Here is a 17,684-nt window from a genome sequence, read left to right on the forward strand (position 1 = left end):
TATGGTCAAAAATATTATCATGATATTATTTTCCATATCATATGATATTTATCATCATTATAATGGGGAAGGAAATGCTTTTCATAATTAAACTCCAATAGAGCCCCTAAATTATGTGTTTTTTGATTTAATACAAATTTATCATCAAAATTGTGTCTAATAAAAATTCATTAATAAAACTTTTAAATGTAATCAAATGAATGCAACAATTGATTTACAATAAAATACTGCATTTTTATTTTTTTGTCAAATAAGATGCTGCACAACAGAACCGTAAAAATTATGAAAGAATATCTTGGGTGTACAATATTCCTTAAAAACAAAAATACTATTATTATTACTTTGAAAAAAAGGACATTTTAATGTATTTATACTGTTATCAAACTTTTATTTGGCGGTTTGTCATGAAGCATTTGAGTTTCATTGTGCATTTGACAGTAGCTTTTCTCAAATGAAATGGTGAAAAGCTAAAAGGTGACTCTCAGAGCAGTTCTGGAGATGAAGTTCATGATGCAGACATTAAAAACATCAGGCGTCACGTGTTTGAGAGACATAAAACATGCAGACTTACTAGCGACATGCACTGACTGGCTGTTGTTGAGTTTATTTCTGATGTGTGATAGACTGTTATTAGTCCATATTGAGCAAAAATGTCCAGAGCTTATCATCGTTAAACAATATCTTATCGAGACTGCAATAAAACGTATTGCCCAGCCCACATGCATCACATAACATGCACTGCAGAAAAAGTATTTTTCTGCTGAAAAAGCAAGAAAGAGATAGAAAAAAAAGTGGATAGGAAAACCCCTTCTGTGTATTACACAGTATGGCCGGCCGATGGGCGGGCTTCTCATGAAGCATGAATCTCTGATTTGCAAGACTAAAACAGAGGCCTGATTGTGTCTGTGTCCAGGCTGCAGTGTTCTTCCTGTGAGCGACATGGACAGGAGATCTGCCTTCCTTCCTTTGCACTCTGGCACATGCCGATGAGTCATTGTTTACAGACTTTTCAGATCTGCTGCCCTCACAGCAACCTTCCTGACAGGACTTTTCCATTCACTCAGAATCCGTGCATGTTGAAGTCTGACACTGTGAAGTCGAACAAGCCCTTTTTACAATCTAAGGTTAAACTCCTCTTATTCTTCTGGGCTATGCTGACATGAACTTAAAGCTAGCTGTTCAAAAACACACTCTCTCTCTCACACACACATACACACACAAGCTGTTGCGTCTCACCAGAAGTCCTATAAGGCATCTGTGGACAGTTTCAAACATTTGCACTCCATGCAACATAGTTCCACTCACTATACAAGCCAGTTGTTATGTCTTAAAGGCATTGATACACATCATTAAATCCCACAGATTCTCTCGTACATGCTGGAATCATTTTGCTTGAATTAGAGCTTTGTTTACCGGCTACAGTAAACAAAAACCTCTATCTACCACCCAGACCTTTTTACAGCCTGTGCACTAACTATTTAGGGGTGTTACCAGTGCATGTGTTTGATTTTGGCTGTATTTATGTCTGTAACTGAACTAAACTATTATGCAAGTAATTCATCTTTTTTTGTGTGATGAAAAAGCTGCTTTATTCAAAAATAGGTTTTGCGAATTTTATTTTATTTTTTCTTGTTTTCTTAGAGACAGGTTTCAAATGCTGCTTTATTAGAATTTTTTTGTTGTTGCATAAATTACCTTTGTAACAAAAAATATATATTATTTATTTATTTTATTTTTTTTCCAAAATACAAATTGTTTTCCAAAACAATCAAATACATTTTAATATATTACATTTACACATTTGGCAGACAGTTTTAGCAAATTACATTGAATTTAAGGTATACATTTTATCAGTTCATGCATTCTCTGGGAATCAAATCCATGATGTCGGTGTTGCTAACAACATGCTTATAGAATAAAATGACAAATTATATAATTTGTCAAAATATAAATATAAGATTAGGAACCTCTCTCAAAAGTTTACTCATAACCAAAGTCCACTGAAATATACTGTATTTGCACTAATCTCTCCTAAGTAACTGACCTGCGAATGAATCCTCCGCTGATGGCCATCTGCTCACGTTCATCGACCACACGAGCTGGCTGGCTGGACACCACCCCATCCTGGTTATTACCCCAGGACTGGCCACCACCTTTCAGCCTGAACAACCGCAGGAAGTGAGAGAGACGGGGTGAGAAGCTGAATGGTATTAAGTAACACTATTCAGCACTAGACATACACTGAGAGGAACTACATGCAGATAGAGAACACTTAAAACAGGAAATGGTGGTCAGGATTATCTGCATGTTATGGAATTGCATGCACTAAAGGTGTTCATGAATAAATGACCAACGCTTTCCTGGAACTAACGTACACACGTCACGTACAGTGGGGTGTGACAGACTATTACATAGAAAATGATGGAGACGTGACAAGTTATTTGGAGGAGGTTCACAACAATTATCAAGGTAAAGAGACAAAGAGAAGCATTCAGAAGTAACATGTTCTCAGTGAGAGTACCAATTAGACCTATTCCAAACATATAAAGTGTGTTCATTAAACATTTAGATACAGTTTGCTAGATCTGAAATTAATAAACCAATAGAAAATCATTTGTCATAACAAGTAACATGCATTGCATTGAGCCGGGGAAGGGAATTAGGCTGTTTAGTAACAGTATGCATTCAGTAAAGATCTACGGCTTTGTTCACACCGCACCCATTTTTCAAATCCGATCTTTAGCAAGTGATTCTGGACCTGCTTGTTCAGACAGTCAATATCCAGTATATAACAGACATTATAGTAACTTAAAGAAATGAAAAAATAAAATTCTGCCACCATTTACCGATTCAAACTTGACTTTCTTTCTTCGGTGGAACACATAAGAAAATACTTTGAAAAATGCCTCAGTGTTTTTTGTCCAATTAAAGCATATAGTGCTGTTATTGTTCACTAAAACTAATAAAAACATTTTTCTTTAATTTAAATAAAGGCAAAATAAAAAATAAATACTAATGAAAAAATGTAAAAACTTAAATGAAAATCCAAAATAATACCCAGGCAGCTAATTGAAATAAAATAAGTTTAAGTACTGAAATTAAAACTGAAATAAAAATAAATTAAAGCTTAATAGAAATGTTTAAAAAAATGACAAAAGTACAACAAATGACAAACAAATGAAAGACTGAAAATATAAAAATAAAAGCTACACTACACTACACTACACTTTACACTGGACAGAAACAGTTTAAACATCCTTTAAAATATGTTGTTTTGTGTTCCACAGATGAAAATTCATACAGGCTTGAAACGACATAAGGGTGAGTAAATGATGACAGAATATTCACGCTGGTGTGAAATATCCCTTTGAGTGTCACATGATCCCAAGATAATTTCTTCCACAAAACTGTGAAATGTTGCTAACATTCAAGAGGCCCAGAATATATATATGGCCCACCCTCCCACAGACCCTTTGAGAAGGCTGTACCATAAAGGACCTTAGTAATTCCCCCTCATATAGGGCCTGAAACATTTCTAGTTTACCCATAGTGATAACCCAATATTTTTATGGAAAATTTTGCCTCAGCTCCTGTGGTGCTTAAAAAAACAGCCTAAACATATTTAAAAAAATCTGAATTGAATTGGATTTCAAACAATATATAAGTGTGATTATAAGTGTGAGTCAGGTTTGTGAAAAACTGGATTTCACCTACTACACAGGTTTGAGGTCTGGATACACATCCAAAAAATTGGATTTTTTTCTGCTTGTCTGAACAAAGCTCACATCAACTCTCTAAGCAGTGCAGGTTTTCCTATAAGCTATTACCTTTAATTTCAACCTTTTATGTAAGATAGGGCTGTTTACATATGTAGAGATTTTATGGTACGCATTGCCTTATGCCACTGCCATTGTGACGACAGAAGCTGATATGAAAAGCTCTGACCAGAGGCAGTGAGACTCAAGCATGACCTTAATCCTTACTGACACAGACACAGGTGTGTGTCTTTAAAAAGAAACATGAATAAAAGTTCTGAGGTAAGCCAAAATCTCCTTTACATTCATCTGCACATGCTTTAAAGTCAACATGAAATCAGAACTGACCTTGTTTGCCTTCTTAATACACATTCTGGTCTTACTGAGCATGATTCATTATCTTTCATCAAAATGTAATAACTTGCATCCCACTTGAAACAACTGTTCTTTTCGGCTTATAAGCCCTCTAATCACACCACCTGTCATAAAAATACCAATTTCCCAATCCAATCAATTTCTGATGTATAAAAACAAGCTCCCACTCGACATTTTCCCATTGAATATTCAAATATACAAACTTCCCTTTCATGTTGACTTTAAAAGTAAAAAAAAAAAAAAACACATTTAATGTTTTGCTCTGTTACACTTTGATTACTTCAACCCCAAATGCATAAAAGGAATAAGAAACTACCCGATAGTTAACATTCATAAATACTTCATCAGACAACCGTCGTTTGGCGATGGCCTGCATTACCACTGATGACCGTTTAACACTTTTCAGCCAGTGACAGTTGCTCACTTGAGTATTTATGCGCATCATTATGCAAGAGTTGGTCGCACAGAATATTATTAACATAATATTTGCAGCTCATGAAACAGAGAATAATGAGAACCAATGTCTGTGTCCTCTTGGATACTACTGTACTGAAAACTTGTTTGAATGTGCTTGTGCTTTTCCAAAGTTTAAAGGTGCACTGAGTCATTTTGTCTTTAATTACCAAGTCATTTGAACATTAATTACCAAATTCCCAGTGAATAATTAAACTACCCACAACCCTCAAACAATATCTATCAATCAATGAAATCATTATTACAATGTAAACAGACACAAGCAAACATGTTAAACAGTGACTGTCTATTCCTATAAAGCATTAGGCTATGAATTACCTCATTGACTCATTTTCCCATACAATGTATTTAACAGTGTATATATTTAGTAATTTGTTCAAATAATCTTTGTATGCCATTTTATAAAACAGGAGTTTCTACTCTAAATTCTGATTGGATGAGCCATGTTTAAAGCAGTAAAATTCTACAACATTACATTGTTGTTTCCTATATCAGCAATGACCCTCTGATAATGATGGTCATTTGTTTCTTTTCTGAATAAATCAGTTTTTGAACGGATCTACTAAATGATTCATTGACTTACTCAAAGGCAGTCACTTGTTTAGTACTTGGATGAATCACTATTTTTTAACAAAACTAATTGGTTCTGTAAATGATTCAATGACTCACTCATAGACAATCATTTGTTTCCTTCTTGAATTAATCATTGCTTTTGAATGAATCTTTAAATAAATGATTCGGTGATTCACTCAAAGAGAGTCAATTTTTTTTGTTCCTGAATAAATCAGTGTTTTTGACAAATCGCAGAATAAATGAAGACACTCTCAAGACAACCAGCAGATGGAGTGCCACTCAATCAATCAAATTGTGAGGACTAGAACTGTTCTAAACAAAACAAAAAAAATGACTTACTGCACCTTTAAGGTATGAATAGCACATAATTAGCAATGAGCTGTAATATAATCAATTACACAGGCCGTATATATATTGCCAAGATAACATTTTCCACCATTTTACCCACATGCAGTGACATGCTTTGCCTTTCAGGGAACCCTTTTGTGAGAAGCCAGCTCTGCCAGCCTCAAGTAAATAAAGCGTGAATTTCTAATCTGTGGTCCACAAAGTTCTTTCAAGGAGTGTGTAATGCTTGCATTTCAAAAAGTAGCACATGCATATTAAGCAGGCACTTAACATTTACGAACAACAGTCCTTGACCAACGGGTAAGTGAAGCATAGAGCCCAGCATATTTGTGCATTCAGCTGGCAGAGAGCAGGGCCTACAGCTACAACTATGGGTTAACCAGTGGCGCCGCAGACGGACTTAGCTCTACCACCATCCCCATGCACAGAGAAGTAGTCCAGGCAGAGCGCAGTGGGGGGAAGTCGCAGCTACGGAGCGAGCATGAGCGAGCAAACTGGCCACGTGCTTTTTTATCCTATTTGTCGGGTTCAGGCAGGCAAGCAGGCAGGCAGGCGACAGATATCACCTACTTGTTACATGGACATGGACATAGACCACAGAGATTTCCTAGATCCGTCAAATTCTTTTCTGCTTCTTTCATGTCCTTATTGATCTGATCCATTCCCTCTTCAATGCGCTCCAGTTGCTCTGATTTAAACATTAGTCAATTACGCCCCCAAAAGTAATAAAGAGTGCGGAAAAGGAACATGGAGAGAAAGAGAAAGGGAAGGCAAGGAGGAAAAGAGGGACAAAAAGAAAGAGAGAGGCTTAAACATTCACAGTGACAAGAGACAGTCAGACAGCAGCAGACAGGTGAAAGCCTTGGACGCTTCACCAGTACCTACTTGTCGCAGGGACATACAAGTCCACAGCATTTGCCTACATCTTTTAAACTTTTCTCAGCTTCCATCATGTCTTTGTTGATATGGTTCATGCCATCTTCAACACGCTCGAGTTGTTCTGGTCAGGACAAAGGGGTGACAGTAATGAAATGAGACTTTGCATCCTTGCAGACAAACGATGATGTCAAATGACATCTAAGCTGTCCAAAAACACATCTACTCAAAACGTGAGACATTTGAATGATGTGGTGGGTGGTTAGGTAGGTTAGGTCGTGCCGAGAACATGGCCTATGAGGCAATGAGCACATACGCAAATAAGAAAGTGACTTTTCAACCCACATGCATTTACCTGTTTAATTTGTGCTCAACTTGACAATTTGCCTTGGTTAAATTATGGCAATAATTAAAGAAATAATTCACCCAAAATTAAAATTCGGTCATCATTTACATGCCCTCATATTGTTCCAAACCCATATGACATTTTTTTTTGTCCACAAAACACAAAAAATGGATTTTTGAATATTCAAGTCACTTTTTCCCCCACCATGGTTCTTGGCATCTATGGTTTCATGAAGAACCTTTACCATCCATGGAACCTTTCCATTCAATAAAATGTCCTTTGGATTTTAAATTGTTCTTCACACTAAGAAAGAAAAAGAAATGTCTCTTTCAAGAACTGCTCACTGAAAGATTTTTTGAAGAACCAAACATGGTTTGCTGATATGCCCCTTTTAGAACCTATATTTTAAGAGTGATAATGAAATTGAAAGGGGAATGACTGGGGCTGTCAATCTCCAAAATCAGCACAGTAAAAGTATCATAATCATTCCATGGAAGAAGGTTCAGGTTCAGAACAACATAAGAGTGACTCTTCATTTTTGGGTGAACTATCTCAATAAGCATTTGCTAATATTTTGTAATAGGGATGCTCTTCCGAGCCTTTAGGGAATCCAGCGGTTGCTGGCATGAATGCTTGGCATCACTGGGCACTGGCTCACTGTAACTGAGCCACCACTGTTTGAGCTGAACTAAAAAAATAAACAGTCAGGATGATTACGAACGTGTGAATATAGTGAGCAAATGCTGAGAAAGAAAGAAGATGATCCGAAACAGAACAGAAATAAAGAGCAAATGAGAATGAAATATGCAGCATAAATATTAGTTATTGTGTGGTAAGGGGAAGTAAACTGAAGAATGTAATGGATGATCATTCATGAACTGAAATGAACAACAGACGGAAGGGATTCACATTCCTTTAGGGCTTTAGAAAACTGTAAAATCCCTGGGGGAGCAAAACAGATGTTGGAGTTTTATAAAAATGAACAAATATATAAATAAGATTCACTTTTAAGTGTCTGTTCATCTGCCCTTAATTGAGCTAAAAATGTTATTCTTCTTAGCCAGTTTAAATACAACTAGTATGAGGTTTCCACTTTATACCGTCAACAAGCCAAACGACTAATTGGGTTTTGCTGCTAATCCCATGAGCAAGAGCAGCGTGACTGAAGAAAGAGGGGGAAGGAGGCGAGAAAGACAGTGGGAGACTTGTCTCGTCATTGGTTGACAGTGATGTAAAGCATATCTTCACTGTTTTATATTTAACACCAGGACTGAGACTGTAATGGCATCCATTGAGCTACTTTAATGCCTTTCCAAACAACAAATGTCTTTCATGGACAAATGTCTTTGTGGGTTCGAACAGAATTGTTTCCATTTAATGAATAACTTCAATAACTCAAGATGAGAGCAGGTAAGTCAATATGTCTGCCATGAAACGTGATTATTATGAATTATATCTGAATTAATGATCTTAACATAACAACCAGGATGGCCGAGTGGTTAAGGCGTTGGACTTAAGATCCAATGGACAAATGTCCTCGTGGGTTCGAACCCCACTCCTGGTAGATCAATGTGAATTTTAAGTAGAATGTAGTAATACAGCTCTATGTGGTTGTGTTACCAACAAATTGGTTTCTCAAAACTGGTTATGAAGTGTCTCTAAAAGGAATAATGACGGTTTTAACACAACAAAGTGACCAGGATGGCTTAGTGGTTAAAGTGTTGTACTTTATAGCCAATGGACAAATGTTCTTGTGGGTTTGAACCCCACTCCTAGTAGATCAATGTGAATTTTAAGTAGAATATAGTAATACAGCTGAATGTGGTTGCGTTGTCAACAAATTGCTTTCTAAAAACTGGTTCTGAAGTACCTCTAAAAGGAATAAAGAGGGTTTTAACCCATCGAAGTGACCTGGATGCCTGAGTGGTTAAGGTGTTGGACTTAAGATCCAATGGACAAATGTCCCTGGGGGATCAAACCCCACTCCTAGTAGCAAATTCTAGCATGAATTAGGGCAGAAAAAGCTGTGCTCTTAAGAGACTAGAGGAACAGTCACTTCAACTACCTCCTGAAAATAACAACCAGGATGGCTGAGTGGTTAAGGTTTTGGACTTATAATCCAATAAACAAATGTCTTTGTGGGTTCAAACCCCCGTCCTTGTAGCAAATGTAAATTCTGTTATGAGTAATTACAAATAAAAAAAACTGCTTTATCTTATAGAGATGAAAGAAAGCATACTGGAGAAGCAATATCTACAACTAACCTAAAACCGTGACCAGGGTGGCTGCATGGTTAAGGTTTTGGACTCAAGATCCAATGGATAAATGTCCTTGTGGGTTCAAACCACACTCCTAGTAACAAAGCTGATTTTAAACATTGAAAGAAATTGAAATTTGTGCTTGGTTGACATTTTCTGTCTTTAAATAAAACAGATGGAGTACCATACCTTTTGGACGGTTTACACTGTAGGCTGGTACCCAGAGGTTGTAGGTTCAAAATGCTGAAAATGTGATTAATGAGCTACCATCGCGGTGCCCTTGAGTCAGACATCTGACTTTATGTAGTTCTTTAAGTGACATTCTTATCACTCCCTTTATATGTCTACTGAAGTGGACTTCTAACTGGAAGCCTCCTGAGCTCTAGGAAACTATTACAGTACATTAAGCAATCAGAGCACAGCTTTATGAGATGTGCTGGAGGCAAGAAAGGTGGCGGGATCATTTAAGGTAGGAAATGGATTGTTCTGTGGCAGTCTGAAGAACACAACATCCATAATTTAACACAACGAGAAGAAAGGCTGTATGTTGTTTTGACAGACTAATTAAAATTTCTCTTCCATGTGGAAAGGAACTCAACACTTCTTATAATCCACATAAAACCGAATAAAGCCTCTAGCATTATAAGGGCTTAATTTGTCTATAGATGTGACTGTTTCTATTAAACCAATAAATCAATTATTGTTTTATTTTTTCATGAAAATGCCTATACTGTTCGTGGAATGGAGTATGTTTGTTTAATTATCCTAAAACAGCAATGAGTGTTAACTGGAAAGTCTTTCGCCCCAGGGATTGTACACAGATATATTTAATCTGGTGAAGAGGAGAGCTGTTTGTCAATACCAGCAACATCGATCGTTCAATTTACCTCTTTACAAGACTCTCAAAACTTCGCTTTTGACATGACGGCCTGATGTTTATAATCATAAATGATGTTTAAATCATTTCTTTAATCTGCAAAACAGCTCATCTAGCAAAGCATTATGAGTAGCTTATAGATAGTTAAGTTAAAATAAGCAAATAAAAATGACTTACTGCACAACCTCATTAAATGATTCCATAATGTGTTTTTCACCGTAACTTACCTCCCTGTTCATCCAGCATAACCAAAGTTCTGATACCAGCATCTTTACTCTAATCCATCAAGAATGGCAAAGCAAGAAAAAAAGAGGAAATAACAAACAAATGAGAGAAGCCTACAGGTGAACAGAAAGGAGATTCACACATATTTAGGTCAGATATAAGATGAGAAAAGAACAGCAAGCAAGGACAGACTGTAGCGTACAGCATTATCACGACTATTGAAATTCTTCAAGAGCGCTTTCTTCACTTGGCAGGTAATAATAAGGTGGCAATGAGGTGGCAGACAGTATGGAGCTAAAATGAGTTCTGAATTGTAAACAGAGCACTGACTGAAGGTATGAGAGCATGTGTGTGTGTGCAATATGGCGAGTTGTTCTCTGAGGCACATGCAGGTTCTATTGACCTAAATAAAACAGCTGATTGTCTTATTCTGAATCCCACATCACCTCAATATTTTAACTAGATGATCGAGCACTGCTGAGGTTTGTTATCACAGCACCAGGTACCTACAGCAATCTTTATATGCAATGAAAAAAAAATGTATACTTCATTCAGTAAAATATCCCCACTTATCAGTTTTGTCAACTCATTTTATACTAATAATAACAGGTATGTGCATTTACTCTGCATTTAATCAAAGTGACATATGGCATAATGGAAACTGGAAGTGTTTAATATGAAATCAGATGCAAGTACCAGATGGGAACATTATATTTGTTCAGCACTGCTGAACTTTGAAGGTCATTAGCAGCTCAAGTATGCATTTTTTTTTTCCAACGATGGCAAAAATGAAGCGAGAGAATGATTCGTTCACAACTTTGGATGGCCAATTTCAAGATGTAATTCACAACACCTGGTACTGGGTCTGTTTTTTAAGAATCATTAAGATATATAGAGACCAAAAATATTATGCATCTTGGCTGCAATAACCCTTCTTGGAGCAGGAACCTTCATATTATACTAACACCGCTATTCAAAAGTTGGGGTCTGTATTTTTTATTTTTTTTTGAGAAATGCCTGGTAGCCAAGTAGTCTCCACTGCTTCATGATAAATAGATGAGCAGTCTTAATATTTCATTTATTATTTATTATTTTATTTCTGTTTAGGTAAATGCAGCCTTGATGAAGAAAACATTAAATAATAAACCAAATAAATAATATGATTTATACTCGCTATCACACTAAAACTAAAATGTAGGTTTCTGGTCTTTATAATGCCAAAGCAACCACCATCTTTTCATCTCCACATGTGTGGTCAGGAGTGTTTGATCCCTATTAGACACTAGAAAGACTCGTTTTCTCTCCTGTGTCTCACCGCTGCCCTATCAGTAACACATAGATGGAGTTTCTCTGAAATCATTATTGATTTTTATCACAGAGCGGAAATTCGGTGCTATTTCACCGTCTCCATTTCTGACCTTCAGCGGCCATGAAAACAAGCAGTGCACCAAACTCTTTGTAAAAACAGCTTTTCATATACAGCTATATGTGTGTGTGTGTGTGTGTGTATAAGTCATTAAGTCACTATCCTACCTCTTCAACCAGCTGCAGCATGCGGCGAGTGCTTTCCAAAGACTGTAGAAAGAAAAATACACTTATTATTACCCACAATGCACTCAACAGCTAATATGTTCCTGCTTGTTTGGTTCTTCATGTTGTTATTTGAATGCTATGTGTCGAGCACCACAGTTGGTATAAGGCCATAATGTTCATAATGTCAGTTCCGACAGAATGTTACTAATGGCTGCCAAGTTCAGACTGAGCTGAATGTATAGCCATTTCTGTCCCCCCTCCTTTCCTTCCTGTTCCTTCAAAGAAAGCTCAAGATAGCATTATCCACTCATGAATATTTAAAGCTCTCCCATTCCAGTTCACTGTATATATCTGAGCTGAAGAAATATGACTATGCAGCTCCACAGGACGCTCAATAGCAGGCTGGGATTAAAGATCATTATTGGGATCTTGATTTCTTTTTAGAGAGCTCTCGTCAAGAGTCATGCCTTAGATCATACACCATACCCCACCCAACTATACACCACCTCGTCATTGTGTGGTATTGAAGGTAAAGTATGTCATTTTTTCGTTGTTAATACTGTCTCTTGTGCCACTTTAATGTATGGCAACAACTATTGACAAGTTAGTCAACTAGCAACAATTTTCATCTCACGTAATGATCTGCTTATTTACTGAAGCTATTTCATGGTGTGAAAAATAAAAAGACTCTGGGAAACATCTGTTTACTTTTGCCACGATCCTGGTTTGTATGTGAATGCTTCAAATGAACCCAGGTTATTTCAGAAGTCTGGTTTTCAGTTTGTATATTGTGCATGTGAAGTGCTCCATTTTTAGTCTATTTTCACATTTATGGAACTTCAAATATATCAGTTATTGCATGTCACCATACGTAACAAATGACATGGAACTATTTTTTCAATATAGAACATACACAATGTATTTTTGCATAATTTATATTATTTATAGTATTTATATTATAGTATAGTATTTATTATAGTATAGTATTTATATTATTTATTTATTAATATTTTACATGAGCTTTTATTTTTTATTTTCAGTTTTATTTTCATATTAAAATTTTAGTTGAAGTTTTACAAATGTTGTTGTAATTTTGTTTGTACAACTTTATTTTTATGTCCGTTTTAATACATTTATTACTTCAACTTAAACCTCTTTTTTTCAGTTTGTTCCCAAGTCAACATTTCCTAAAAAAAATTTCATTTAATATTTATATGTTAAATGCATTTATTGCAGCTTTATTTCAATTACAGAAAAGGATTTTTAATAGTTTTTGTTGTTATGTGGATTAATGCGGGGGTGATGTGGTTTGAATGTTTTGGACACCTGTCTGGAAACAGACAGGTGTCACTAGTGACACTTGTCTGTTTCCTGTTTCCTTTTAGTGCCACTAGTGGCACATAAATTGCACAATTCACCTTCAAGCAGTGTTAAAAAAAAAGTTGTATTATTTAAGGATTAAGATAAAAATGACAGTAAAGTTTTTTTCTTAAAGGGATAGTTCACCCAAAAACAAATTCAATCACCTTCAATTTTGTTCCAAGCCCACATGACTTATATACCTCCATACAATGAAACTGGGTTCCATTGTTGTTTTGGGCTTCATTGGTTTGCACCGTATGGACAAAATTCTTGAAAATATCTTCTTTTGTTGCATACAGTTTTGGAATGACATGAGGGTGAGTAAATGATGACAGAATTTTTATTTCTGGGTGAACTATCCCTTTTTTGTCAGTATATAACCTAGTAAATCAATCAAGGACATATGTGCATTGGCCATATTAATAATGCACTAGAGTTCTGATGACATGGTCAATCACCCTCCCACATGTAGCTCTGTCAAAGTTCTGATTGTTTAGCAGGAGACCAGTGTGATTAAAGGTCTATCAAAGCCAGTGTAGAACCCCCACTGGGCAGGTGCTGTGAGTTAGGCTGTTTCTGTCTGAAACAAGTGGAGATCCTCCCACTGCTTCTGCCTGATAACCAAGCAGTCTCCACTGCTCCATGATAAATAGATGAGCAGTCTTAATATAGAGCCGCTTCATTTTGCACAAAATTATTCAGAGATGCTCTTTAGAGTGGTTCTATCTTCTACTGCACGTCTGGAAGTCATGGTGTGTTCATTCTCCTTCACGCTGGGATGGGTCTATTTATAAACAGATGCTGTCGTATTTAGGGTTTATTTTTAGACCTGTGTCTCCCATGCATGTTGAAGGTATACTTACCTCATCGCCCAGCTGATCAGCTCTGGCCTGCATGTCCGTCAGCTCATTGCGCATGTCGGCCTCGTCTGCCATGGCTGCTGGAGTAATGAGGTGCTCACCTCTAAACGGGAAATGTAGCTCTTACTTGAAGGCTGGAAAAGAGATGAAAAATGCTTTGTAGGCTATGCCAACAAAGACACACTGAAGCGAGTATTCCAGACAGATCTGGTACAGCAATGCACAAAAAAGTTCAACAATATATTGTTGAATGAACAAACAGAATTTATAAGTGACTCACACAGTGCCGTGCATCACATGTACGTCTCTGCATTTCATTCTATTTCCATTTGAAGACAATAATCGAGCAAGTATTGTGTGGCAGTCAATATATCTAGACTCATTCTCAGAAATTGACTCATCAATTCAAGGACTCAGGTTACTCAAAGCTCACAAAATAGAAAGAGAAAAATGATAGATATATCCTAGAAGATGTGTACTGAGAATTAGATTATGAATTCATTGCTACTTCGAAAAATAATGCGGGAAATGTAAAGGAATTTGCTGAAAATTTACTCTCAGGTCATCCGAGATGTAGATGAGTTTGTTTCTCCATCAGAACAGATTTGGAGAAATTTAGGATTACATCACTTGCTCACCAATGGATGCTCTGCAGTGAATGGGTGCCGTCAGAATGAGAGTCCAAACAGCTCATAAAAACATCACAATAATCCACAAGTAATCCATATGATTCAGGTCCATCAATTAATGTCTTGTGAAGCAAAAAGCTCCATCATTAAGACATTTAAACTTGAAACCTTTGCTTCCAGCTACAAATGTCCATAATAACACTTCCTCCAGTAAAAATCTTTTATTGAGCAATTTACATTTTTGGGTGAATTACTCATTTAAAGTCAACATAAAATCAAAACTGACCTTATTCATTTTCTAAATGCACATTCCTGAGCTTATTGTGCACAATTCATTGGTGAATGGTATAGTAAAGGATTTTTTCCCCTTTGTAACATTAGTTAAACTGTAACAACTTGCTCCACCTATAAGACAAATTTCCTTTTCACTCGATGTCACCAATTCCCCTTATTTTTTCCCTCTTATTCCACTTTTTACAATCTAATCAATTTATAAAGGATCAAATAAAGCACCATCCTACATATCTTTTAAAAGTACATCTGATCACAGAAGCAAAATGGGTCATGAGCACCTTTTACTGTTGACTTGAAAGACAAATGCTCTATCTTTACTGACCACAGGGTCATTTTCAAGAGTGTTCACTGAAATTATACATATGTCACATCCATGCATCAAGGGTCTTGGATGCTTTCATAAATGCCAGTGTGTTTCATGTACCTTGAGATGATTTATTCTTTTCACTGAAACTCAAGCACAAACATATAAAAATGCTTTTATAATCTAGTTTAAATGTAGAAAAGCACTGGACACAAGTGTGTCATGTTGGCTGCAGCATCATCTTGGCACCCTGGCACTGGCATGTTTCCCTTATATTCCTCATCTCCTGGCATGGAAAACGCTTGATCTGCCTACTGTTGATCAACATAAGGACCAATCAGAGTTTTTGTCAAGATCTACCACTTTAGCACTACAGAATGTCTTTAAACAGACAATAGATTGCATTTCTTTTATGTATTTAACACATTTCTGTCCAAAACCACTTACGATGCTTTCAAATTAGCCATTTTATCTGTTATCTGCAAACCAAAGCCATGACCTTTGCATTGTTCACATTGTGCCAGTTGAGCTACAGACAACAAGAGTCAACAATTTTTTCCTGGTTGGATGGTGCCAGGAATACATGACCACCGTGCGATGTTACTTTAATCAACTGTAAGTTGGCATCAAGTCATGTAAATATATTGCCAGAAATCTGCTGGAACTGCTGTCGGTGTTCCCTGTCATTAGACATTTCGTCTTATGCCAACTGGAAAAGGCAGCAGACCTCTGATACTCCATCTTCTCCCTGGCTGCTCTATCTATCTATCTCTCTGCTCCAGTGGTGAGAGGTCCAAAGAAAACATGAATAATAAAAAAACAATTAGATTAACTAAAGAATCATATCTATATACAGCGTCAAGCCGAAAGCCTGCTGATCTGTGGCATGACTCTTGAGTTGAAATTGATGAATGGGATTCTATTTCATACTAATATTCTTGATTCTTAAAACATGAGAGATACAATTTATTATAGTGACCAGTGCAATATAAAGTATAACTTACATTATTATGATTGTCAGTATCAAGCTATTTAAAAACAAACAAACAAAGGGCAGACCATGAAGGAATATTCAGGTACGCTGACATGTAAATAATGTTAATCGAACCTAAAAATAATTGCAGCAGGTTTTATGTTTATCTATGTACTGATAATTATTCTCCCGTACACAGATTATATCCCTCATGATATCCTAGAATAATCTTGATAATAAATAATGCGCTATAATCTCTAAAATCGCCAACACAACCCTTAATATAGTAAACTGATGGAACAAATATTGCAGCGTCATATACAGATCACTAAAGGAAAGCCTTATTGTTACATCTAACATCTACTCACATATGTGACCCTGGACCACAAAACCAGTCATAAGGGTGAATTTTTTGAAAATGAGATTTATACATCATCTGAGAGCTGAATAAATAAGCTTTCGATTGATGTACAGTTTAATATTTGGCCGAGATACAACTATTTGAAAAGCTGGAATCTTGAGGGTGCAAAAAAAAATCAAAATACTGAGAAAATCACCTTTAATCTAATCTTCATAAAATTAAGTTTTGATATATTTACTGTAGGAAATTTACAAAATATCTTCATTGAACATGATCTTTACTTAATATCCTAATGATTTTTGGCATAAAAGAAAAATCGATAATTTTAACTCGTACAATGTTTTTTTGGCTATTGCTAAAAATATACCCAAGCGACTTAAGACTTAAGGTTTTGTGGTCCAGGGTCACATATGCATAGTAGAAGAACTCCATCCTTCATTATGGCAGATTTGTATTTATTCATTTGTATTTCATCAACATTTTAGCTAAATTTCAAGTTTCTCTTCAAATGTTTTCTTAACGGAACATACAGTGCATATTTGATGATGCACTGCTGTGATACTGAGAGCTGATTGGCTTGAATACATATCGCAGACAATGATTGGTTATGCAAATTTTGTTTAACGACACCAGACACAAATGAACTAAACGACATTGCGTCATTTGAATAGCCACTCTGGGTTGCGTTTCCAAAAAGCATCGTTAGCTAACTATGGTCGTTAGTTTCACTGAACTCCATTGGTAACGACGGAACTTACGACCATAGTTGCTTTTGGGAAACGCACCCGATTGGTAAACTTTTTAAGTATTAAAGTTTCAAGTACAAGGCAACTCTTTGGGGAATGAATAACTTTTAACAGATCAGAATTTACATTAAAGGCATAATATGTAAAATGTTTTTTTTTTTAAATATCCAAAAACCACTAGAACAGTATTATATATTTTGCTGACTTGTGTACTTACATTATTCCAAATGTTTCAAAGAATGTTTAAATCCAGAGAAATAAGCAATTTTAACTAGTGACACGGACCGTGTCCATAGTGTCATTGTGTCGCCTGCCAATGACGTCGTAACCCCTCGATTTCCGGTTTTGTTTTGTAGAAAACATGGAAACACCAAAGACGCTTTAATATGTTATGCGTTTTAATAGACCGGTGACGACCGCACAGAGTAGCATTATAACAGAACTTTCAAATGTATCTAGTATGATAAAACAGCGCTGCTTTACCCCACATACGCACGACCGGAAGGAGCGGAAGC

At 36.2% G+C, this 17,684-nt stretch overlaps 1 protein-coding gene and 1 non-coding gene across 3 annotated transcripts in view; one reads left to right on the forward strand and one right to left on the reverse strand.

Moving 5' to 3' along the window:
- The window catches only part of LOC107681968 (synaptosomal-associated protein 25-B-like), a 42,185-nt gene that overhangs the window by 5,106 nt on the left and 19,395 nt on the right, over positions 1–17,684 (reverse strand). Inside the window, exons 2-6 of one of the 2 annotated variants that reach the window (XM_016478373.1) lie at positions 13,866–13,996; positions 11,641–11,682; positions 10,110–10,158; positions 6,411–6,525; positions 2,045–2,161 (exon numbers count right to left, since the gene is read on the reverse strand). In XM_016478373.1, the coding sequence (XP_016333859.1) occupies positions 2,045–2,161; positions 6,411–6,525; positions 10,110–10,158; positions 11,641–11,682; positions 13,866–13,937 (395 nt within the window). In that variant the 5' untranslated portion in view covers positions 13,938–13,996. Of the gene's footprint in view, positions 1–2,044; positions 2,162–6,095; positions 6,214–6,410; positions 6,526–10,109; positions 10,159–11,640; positions 11,683–13,865; positions 13,997–17,684 lie in introns of both variants that reach the window. The other variant, XM_016478365.1, reaches the window with a different exon arrangement.
- On the forward strand, positions 8,229–8,311 carry trnal-uaa (transfer RNA leucine (anticodon UAA)). The gene has a single exon. It is a non-coding gene; the product is annotated as a tRNA-Leu (tRNA).

This window comes from Sinocyclocheilus anshuiensis, unplaced genomic scaffold, assembly GCF_001515605.1.
Source record: "Sinocyclocheilus anshuiensis isolate Anshui unplaced genomic scaffold, SAMN03320099.WGS_v1.1 scaffold1098, whole genome shotgun sequence".
Taxonomy (NCBI): Eukaryota; Metazoa; Chordata; class Actinopteri; order Cypriniformes; family Cyprinidae; genus Sinocyclocheilus; species Sinocyclocheilus anshuiensis.